The sequence below is a fragment of the Cebus imitator genome, unplaced genomic scaffold (assembly GCF_001604975.1).
Source record: "Cebus imitator isolate Cc_AM_T3 unplaced genomic scaffold, Cebus_imitator-1.0 Scaffold365, whole genome shotgun sequence".
Classification (NCBI taxonomy): domain Eukaryota; kingdom Metazoa; phylum Chordata; class Mammalia; order Primates; family Cebidae; genus Cebus; species Cebus imitator.
Window position 1 is genome coordinate 1369977 of NW_016107680.1, and position 9408 is coordinate 1379384.

The 9408-nt window shown below is 42.8% G+C and overlaps 1 protein-coding gene across 3 annotated transcripts in view; it reads right to left on the reverse strand.

Moving 5' to 3' along the window:
• Positions 1 to 9408, reverse strand: part of LOC108288125 (LRP2 binding protein) — a 30250-nt gene that overhangs the window by 13790 nt on the left and 7052 nt on the right. For all 3 annotated transcript variants that reach the window (XM_037730831.1, XM_017506923.2, XM_017506922.2), the window contains exons 2-3: positions 1603 to 1729; positions 436 to 548 (exon numbers count right to left, since the gene is read on the reverse strand). In XM_037730831.1, coding sequence (XP_037586759.1) covers positions 436 to 548; positions 1603 to 1708 — 219 coding nt within the window. In that variant the 5' untranslated portion in view covers positions 1709 to 1729. The remainder of the gene's footprint in view (positions 1 to 435; positions 549 to 1602; positions 1730 to 9408) is intronic.

Sequence of the window (9408 nt, forward strand, 5' to 3'; positions counted from 1 at the left end):
TTTTCAGTAGAGACAGGGTTTCACCATGTTGACCAGGCTGGTCTCCAACTGCTGACCTCAGATGATCCACCCACCTCAGCCTCCCGAAGTGCTGGGATTACAGGTGTGAGCCACCACACCTGGCCTGATAATATAATTTGTATTATTAAATATTTTGAGCAAAAACATAAAAATTTGATTTTTAATCTAAATGTAAAATTGATTTTATACTATAGTGACTCCCATAAATGGCATTCATGACATGGATTTTATGAAGAAAGGTTAGCTAGCTCCTTAGGCTGGCAACACTGTATCCTACTTAAAGCCACAGATAGTCTGTGTAATTTGACAGAATTTTCCTAGTATGACACAGTCAGAAACTCTACATGAAGTTTTCCTCTGAGGATCTAACAACATAATTAGAGGAAATGAAAATGAACAAGCAAAAAATAATACCTCTTCAAAGTAGAGTTGACCTCGTAGGAAATATGCCAGATGGTCCCCATTTCGTATTCTTTCCTTCAAGAGCTGCAATGCCTTATCCACCAAACTAGCATGGGTGTAATGATCTGATTTTAACAAGGGAAGGAATTTCATTAACCACACAATATAAATTTTCTCTCTTGAAGTAATAAATCATATAAAATCCATCTAACACGGTGGACATTCTTTCTTTCTAGTGCTCATTCCTACAACTGGTCTCCTTAGCTCAAGGACTCCTTCCTGAAAAAGGGCGTGATCACAGAACCTAATGCTGTGACTTGTATAATAAAGCAATATTGGCCGGGTGCGGTGGCTCACGCCTGCAATCCCAGCACTTTGGGAGGCCGAGGCGGGCGGGTCACCTGAGGTCGGGAGTCTGACCAGCCTGACCAACATGGAGAAACTCCGTCTCTACTAAAAATACAAAATTAGCAGGGCATGGTGGCGCGTGCCTGTAGTCCCAGCTACTCGGGAGGCTGAGGCAGGAGAATCGCTTGAACCCGGGAGGCGGAGGTAATGGTGAGCCGAGATCGCACCATTGCACTCCAGCCTGGGTGACAAAAGTGAAAGTCCATCTCAAAAAACAAACAAAAAGATATACTTGTTGATTGGATTCACACTAACCCGGCTCATGGCCAGGCAGGAGCCCTACCAGTGCAGAGCTAGGTGTGAGTCCATGCATTGGTTTGTCTTCAGTGGGCAAAGCTGCCTGGAGGAGTGAGTTAAATTCTTAATTTGAGCCTTAATGAGAGCCCCCCTAACCAAATTAGCAACCCATCCCTAAGATAATATTTTTAAGTTTATAGGGAAAATTAGGTATTTAAATAATAATTGCAAGTAAAGCATGGGATTGCTCTCTTTAACAGAAGTGACATCTGGCTTCTGTTTTCTAGAAGCATGTCTAAGTCCTGAGAGTAAAATCAAGGCCTAACTGTCTGTGAGACCACACTGATGATTTGCTACCAGATAAACGAGCAGTTTCACAGATTCTTGCAGGAAAACACAAAAGGACTGTTAACGATGAACCACTTCCTTGAAATCAGTGAAACACATTATTTCCTGTCTCATTTGTTCTTGCATACAAAGTGAACTTTTGGTGAAAGTATTTTCCAAGGGAAGCTTAAATTTCAGGATTTGTACCAGTCTTTTCCTTTTTCCACTGGAAGAATTTTTGTTTTTTAACAGCATTCTGAGATAGAGAGGCATAAAAGGGGTTCTTGGGCAACTTTTCACTGGTCAACTTCATCCTTTTTCCACAACGTGTATTCTGTGAGCAAGAATAAAAAATAAGATGGTAAGAAATTCCTTCCTCCAGCAAAGTGCAAAGAGAGACTCTAGGCCCCCACCAGCTGCTCATCACGATCACCTAGATAGAACACCGGCCACCAACTCTGGAGGATGTGACTATTCTTTCCTAGGACACCAAGACCCTCCCTAGCTGAGATACAGCCATTCTCCATGTCATTGTCCATGGCGTGCCATTAACAATGAGACCTGTTTGCATGTCCTGTCTGGCTATGGGTTTATTCATGAAGACAAGTCATGTCGCCCAGCACACGCGTTGCCACGTAGTGGGACCTGGTGACACTGCCAGACTCTACTGGTGTAGAGTTCTTCTACACCAGTACTTTCTGTGCCCTTGTAACTGACAGTCATCGGACGAATCCATTTCACCTGAAAGCATGTGTGTCTTTTACCTGGGAACACACCATATTTTAGCTGTGTTCAGTTTTATCTTCCTGTCTGTATTGGATTGCCATGTTATAAGATGGATCACAGTTGAGTGGTAAATCAGTGTCTTCATATAAAATGTAGAGGTCACCTCATTTGGGGTGAAGGAGTCCAGGTTGGCCCAGGCTGAGGGCAGAGAGACAGCAAACTCAGTTGTTGCTATGCTTCTGTGTTTACTCCTCAGCATTCCACTGTTACGGCTTCTTTCACCAATCAGAAACAAGCTTCCAGCAAAGCTTCCTGATTGGAGGTCAAGAGAAGAACTCGAGAGACCTTTAGTGTGAGTGGAAAGCTGCATTTTTACATAATTACATGATGCTATATTAGAAAATAAATTGCTTAAGTGAGAATGAAATGCAGAAAAAAGAAATATTCAGTATATTAGGGGAAAAAAATCACTGAACTGTTTTTGTCATTTTGGAAGAGTCACTTAATCTTTTTTTTTTTTTTTTTTTAGACAGAGTCCTGCTCTGTCACCAGGCTGAAGTGCAGTGGTGCCATCTCAGCTCACTGCAACCTCCGCCTCCTGGGTTCAAGTGATTCTTCCACCTCAGCCTCCCAAGTACCTGGGACCACAGGTGTGTGCCACCATGCCTGGCTAATTTTTTTGTATTTTTAGTAGAGACGGGGTTTCACCATGTTGGCCAGGATGGTCTCGATCTCTTGACCTCATGATCTGCCCACCTCAGGCTCCTAAAGTGCTTGGATTACAGGCGTGAGCCACCGCGCCCGGCCACAGCATTATCATTCTTGTACATGATGATTGGATCTCTGGATCCAAAGGAATCAGCTTAAAGACTGCATGATTTAATTAGCTCAGCAAAGTGGCAGAGTACAAAATAAGTGAACAAAGATGAGAAGCCTATCTTTCATAGCCAGTGAGAAGCTACATTTAGCAAGGAATGTTCATTCATAGTAACACAAAAATATAAAATATGTGGGAGTAACCTCAGAGAAGTATCTGTGACCTATATGTAGAAAACTATTAACATTTTTTAAATTAATTTTAAAAATCTAGGACTCAGCCAGAGACCCAGAAAGTGATGGGCAGAGAGGACAAGAGAAAAGGCTGGGCTCCAGCCTAACTTGATGCTCTTGAGGGCACGGGGCAGGTGGATTCCAGCCATTTCTGTGCTTTGGAAAAGCTGCTGATGGTGTTTTTGTCTTCGCGTGAGCGCCATCCTCACTAGTCCTGGCCCACACCTTTGGATATAGGAGACACGTACACCCCAGCATGACCCCTGGACCTTGGAGACTGCACCCTCCAGCAGTGCCTGGGACCCTTGTACACAGAGGGGTCAGTAGAAACGTAGTTGCTTGGGACTTACTGAAAGGACTAGCTAGTGGTGACGAGCTCAGGCAGCAGCACTGCAAAGGCCACTGAGCTAAGGACAGAGTCAATTGGATGCCCTGGAGACATGTATGTACATTATGTTTACTAACATATAAAAGGAAAGAAGGGAAGAAAAGATCCTACAGGTAAACACATCAAAACCATTATGTTGGATGGGCGAGGTGGCTCATGCCTGTCTTTAATCCCAGCACTTTCAGAGGCCAAGGTGGGTGGATCACCTGAGGTCAGGAGCTCAAGACCAGCCTGGGCAACATGGTGAAATCCCATCTCCACTAAAAATACAAAAATTACCTGGGCTAGAGGTACGTGCCTGTAATCCCGGCTACTTGGGAGGCTGAGGTGTGGCCAGTGTCACGTCGGGGTCACCACCTGAGATGTAGATCACCACCTGCGGAGGTCTGTCCTGCAGACCTTGACTCAACAATAGATGAATAAAATGCACTCACGCACACCAGAATACAGTGAATCTCAGTGGGCTAGGGATGGTCGTCAGCTGCTTTCAGAGGGTGACTGCAGCTAACTGACCACGTTTCCTTGTCCTCCTTGCATTTATTCAGTATAGATTTAACAGAGGTTCTAAGTCAACAGACTCGTGGATAGTTACCGTGATTAAAAGTGGTTTTACGAATGGTTCTGGAGGCCCGGAGTAAACACCTTCAACCAAGTGATTCCCCTTCAGCCTCCCCCTGGGAGGGCCATCCAGCACAAAGTTTACATGAGCAAACAAATTAGAGCAGACACAAAGGAATATGGCATAAACAGACTTACCTGGGGAAGCGTTTATTGTCCGTCTTTTACCCTATGACTCAGAGTTCTGACGTAATGGACTGGCTGCCTTCAGGCCATTCCATTAAAACCTCTGGGACTTCCAAAAGGTTCTAGACTATAATCTTCTAACTTTGCCTAATATTTTGCCAGCCACCTTGAGTGAATCACTGAGGCACGAGATGGGAGGTGAAGATGGCAGTGATCTGAGATTGTGCCCAGCACTGCGGCCTGGGCAACAGAGTGAGACTCAGTCTCAAAAACAAACATTCAAACAGAAACCACCGTGTTGAACTGTGGAATTATGTGCAGCTAGATAATGCTTTATTTGAAACCTCAGGAACACGTATGTTTTAGAATCCAGATGTGTTTGGATTTTGAAATGTCACACAATACCCAGATACCATCTAACACATTACACCATCATACTGCAGAACCACCTGAGCATGGCCTAGGATTGCACCCTTTTGCCATAATTGTATTTCTGCAGTAAAATGTAATGTTCACGTAAATGGAATAAACACTAAATATAGTCTCAGGTGTGTGCAGGAAAGATGAGCTTGCTGCCTTAAGAAGTATAAAAATACTTTGTTTCAGCCTTCCATGTATTTTTGAATTGCAGGGAAGAGCCTGTGGAGCTGTACATTTCTCTATTTCTCAAATTTTCTGTAGTAACATTGTGGTGAGGTTACAAATTTACTGACATTGCACACAGATGGACAGCCTTAAGCCTCCCTATTCCCCCCAAGGTCCTCACCCTACTGGATAACTGGTTCTTGCAGAAGTGGGCCGCCTCTTCACACCAGAGCTGGAGAAGCAGCCCCCAGCCCCGGGCCTTCTCAATGTCTGAATGTCTTGAAGGCTCTCTCCCGATTTGGGTTAGGAGGCGGGGTAGATTGAAGGCCTCTGGATCTGATTCCTGCCGCTCTCTGTAACTCCTTTTCCCCACTGTTCTGTGGATGTGGAAAGGCGATTGCTGAGGACAGGCCTAGGGGAGGCCCCTGTGGTATGCAGACTGCCCATTAAGTTAGTTGAATTTAAAGTTACATTAGTATTTTCAGGCCTGTGGCGCAGCTGTAAACCCAGATGATGGAGGATTTCATGGCATCTAAGGCAGGGATTCGAACTCAGAAATTAGTAAAGTGGCTTTTCACATCCCAGATGGTAGGCGAGTCTAAGGTAAGAGCAGCGCAGTGCTCTTCTGGTCTGATGGGAACAGGTTAGGCTGGTTTCATGAGAGACAAGGCTGTCCTGTCTACTGTACCAGCAACATCTCATCCTTATTCCCAATATTAATTAAACCTTTGATATTGCCATGTCCAGGGGTCGTATTTCTGCCTATCTACCAACTCAAGGAGATCTTGGGCTCCCAGATTTCCCTTTCCTTTTACTAGCCCTATTATCTATTTATCAATCTCTCAGTCATCTACCTACTTACCTACCTAACCTACCTGGCCTGCCTGCCTATCCAGCCTACCTGTCTATCTCGGACTTCCAGTAAACACAGGTTCAGTAAGAATGAACCTTAAGCTTTGCTTCCTCTACCTCATAGTGTTTTCACAGCAGTTGTAAAAAATGTTTCAAATTAAAAATTATACAGATAAATCATATTTCAATTATATATGTACATGCTTTTTCTGAAGGTATGCTATGTATTCATCTACTGTCTTTATATTCTTTAAATGAAGAAAATAGGTTGAACAATAAACATTTCCTTACAATAACTCGAATTTGTCAAAATCTGTTAACATCCTACTCAAATTAATCTTTGTTCCTAGGAGGTGAAAAAGTATAAAATGCTGATCTAACAGAATAATAATTAAGCAAGTGAATATCAATGTAATGTATGATGCTGATATAAGTTCTATTCAGAGTATATATCTAGTATTCTACATTTTCCAGGTACTTTAAATGATTTTCATTAAAACAACTGAGTTTCAGGCCGGGCACAGTGGCTCACACCTGTAATGCCAGCACTTTGGGACGCCAGGGTGGGTGGATCATGAGGTCAGGAGTTCAAGACCAACCTGCCCAAGATGGTGAAACCCCATCTCTACTAAAAATACAAAAATCAGCTGGGCATGCTGGCAGGCACCTGTAATCCCAGCTACTCGGGAGGCTGAGGCAGGGAACTGCTTGAACCCAGGAGGTGGAGGTTGCAGTGAGCCAAGATCGTGCCACTGCACTCCAGCCTGAGTGACAGAGCGAGACTCTGTCTCAAAATAAAAAAAAAAAAACTGAGTTTCAAACTTCTGAGTGTCTCAAATCATCTAGTAAATCATTTTTAGTTATCCAGTTTTATGCAAGTGCAATTGGTAATACAGATTTCTGATCTGACAGGCTTAGTATCTGTTCATCTACGGTCCTTATATTCTTTAAGTGAAAGAAACAGTCTGCATGGTAAGTACAGCAGTAGCCCTCTGGCCTAGCGTTCTTGGGAGTGGCAGGTGGTCCACCGAACAAGAGTGACAGTGGAGATTAATAAAAGAGTGTCCATAAATACCATTTGCACTTTATACTTAACATGTGTAAAAAAATATAGTTATTTCCCAATCTTTTCCTGTAGGCCGGAAGTGATTTAAGGAGTGTTCAACTGTGAAAATTTCGTTTTCTTGCAGAAACCATGGGCAGACGAATTCCAGATTAGGTTTCTTTAAAATGGAGTATAAATTTTAAAATGCCTGTAAACAGAGTACAGAGTTCTTCCTCCATCTTTTACAGCTGACTTGAAAACAATTTTTCGTAGTGATGACTTTGAAAGCATTAATTTTCTTACAATCTCTTATGTCTCTCTCATATCTCATCAGTTATATAATATTTAATTGAGGCTGGGCACGGTGACTCACACCTGTAATCCCAGCACTTTGAGAGGGCACAGAGGGTGGATCATTTGAGTTCAGGAGTTCAAGACCAATCTGATCAACATGGTGAAATCCTGTCTCTACTAAAAATACAAAAAATTAGCCAAGCATGGTGGCATATGCCTGTAGTCCCAGCTATTTGGGAGGCTGAGGCAGGAGAATTGCTTGAACCTAGGAGGCGGAGGTTACAGTGAGCTGAGATGGTGCCACTGCACTCCAGCCTAGATAACAGAGACTTGGTCTCAAAAAAAAAAAATGTAACTGAATTATATTTTATAATAATCCTTATAGGTGTGGAGAAACTGACTCTTGGTAGGCACACAGTTTAACTGGTGTGAGCCCAAGCGACTGACATCCTAGAGAATGCCTAAGGCCTTCCAGTGGTCAGTGCAATAGGCAGTCAGCGTGTCTTACGAGGAAATGAGGTGTGCTGGGTAAGCAGATCAGACAGCCATGAGAACTCTGTGGCTGTGAGAACTTTTTAAGTGGCCTCAATTCCTCTTTTAGGAAACACTTTATGTTTTACAATAATTTCAGATGTACAGAAAAGTTGCAAAGATACTACACGGTGTTGCCTCAGTTTCCCCTGTTAACATTACATTATATGGTATGTTTGTCACAACTAAGAAACCAACATTGGTTCATGAGAATTATCTAAAACTCTATACTTTATTAGGATTTTACGATTTTTTTTCACTTGTCCTTTTTTTGTGCCAGGATCCCATACAAGTTACCACACGAAGGAGTCCTGTCTCCTTAGCCTCTTCTGGTCTGTGACAGTTTCTCAAACTTTGCTTTTCATAATCTTGAAAGTTTTGAGGAATACTAGCCATATGTCCTATAGAACGTTCCCCCCATCAACTTTCATCTGTTTTACTCATGATTAGACTGGGCTATGGGTTTTGGGGGAAGAATACCAAAGAGGTGAGGTGGCCTTCTCATCACATCCTATCAACAGGACTTTTCACTAGGATGTTAACTGTCACCTGGCCACGGCAGCATCTGACAGGCTTCTCCACTGTAAAGTCGCCTATTTTTTCCCCTTCCCATGCTCTGCTTTTTGGAAGCAAGTCATTATGTGTAGCCCACATTCAAGAAGGCGCTGGAGGAGGAATTCATCTTCACCAGGGAATATCTACATTAAGTATTTGAAATTCTTTTCTAAAGAAGCATTGTCTTCTGTCTCCCATTTATTCATTCATTCAGTTGTTTATATCTGTATTGGCTCATGGATACCTATTTTACTGAGTCATAATCCAACAGTATATGAGTTTGTTCCAGTTTTGGCCATTGGGAGCTCTTTCAGGTTGGCTCCTGGGTCCCTTTGGCATGTCCCATCCTTTTGCTTTTTGAGCATTTCCTTACTTGTTCTGGTATAAAATATGCTCAGGCTCATCTTGTATTTTCCCTGCCCCAGCCGTAGAATCAGCAATTTCTGCAAGGAGCCCTGGTTTCTTTTACTAGGGAATGGCATCAGAAACCCAGATCTGGGAGCTAGGTGGGTTCATTGTTATGGGGTGTCACTGCTTTAGGCCTTCTCACAGCAGGCAGAGCTAGGACACGGACATATGCTAACCCCTGTATACACGCACACCTATAATTATTTCTGCTTCTATACATCTTAATCTATTAACTATGAATTCTTACTGATATTGTGGACAAACCCATTACCATGTGGCTCATTTTAGTTGTTCTATTTCCCTCTCCAACAATAAGAAACCTGGCTCCCCCCATCTATCAGTTTGATATTAAGAACTAACTTTCTACCTTTTTCTTTACTTCACGTAATTCTATAAATTTATCATCTGTAATTTCCAGATGTCATTGAGAGGAATATATGACCAGGAGAAGAAATAACAAAAATATGAAATACTCTTCAATTTCTCCAAGTTCTTAGTACATAGTGAAGACGTGGACATTTAAATATGGTTGCCATTGAGACCACTGGAACCCTTTTGATTATATGCTCTCAGGAAATTAAACATCAAAAGAGGATAGCTATACTTTCTCTTTTTGCCACAATATCCTGTTGCAGCAGTTGTTTAGAATAACTATACAATTTATCACCTTCCCCAAGAAACTTATCAGTGCTAGAAGAATTTACGTTAAAGAGGAATTAATCCGGCCGGGCGCGGTGGCTCAAGCCTGTAATCCCAGCACTTTGGGAGGCCGAGGCAGGTGGATCACGAGGTCAAGAGATCGAGACCATCCTGGCCAACAAGGTGAAACCCCGTC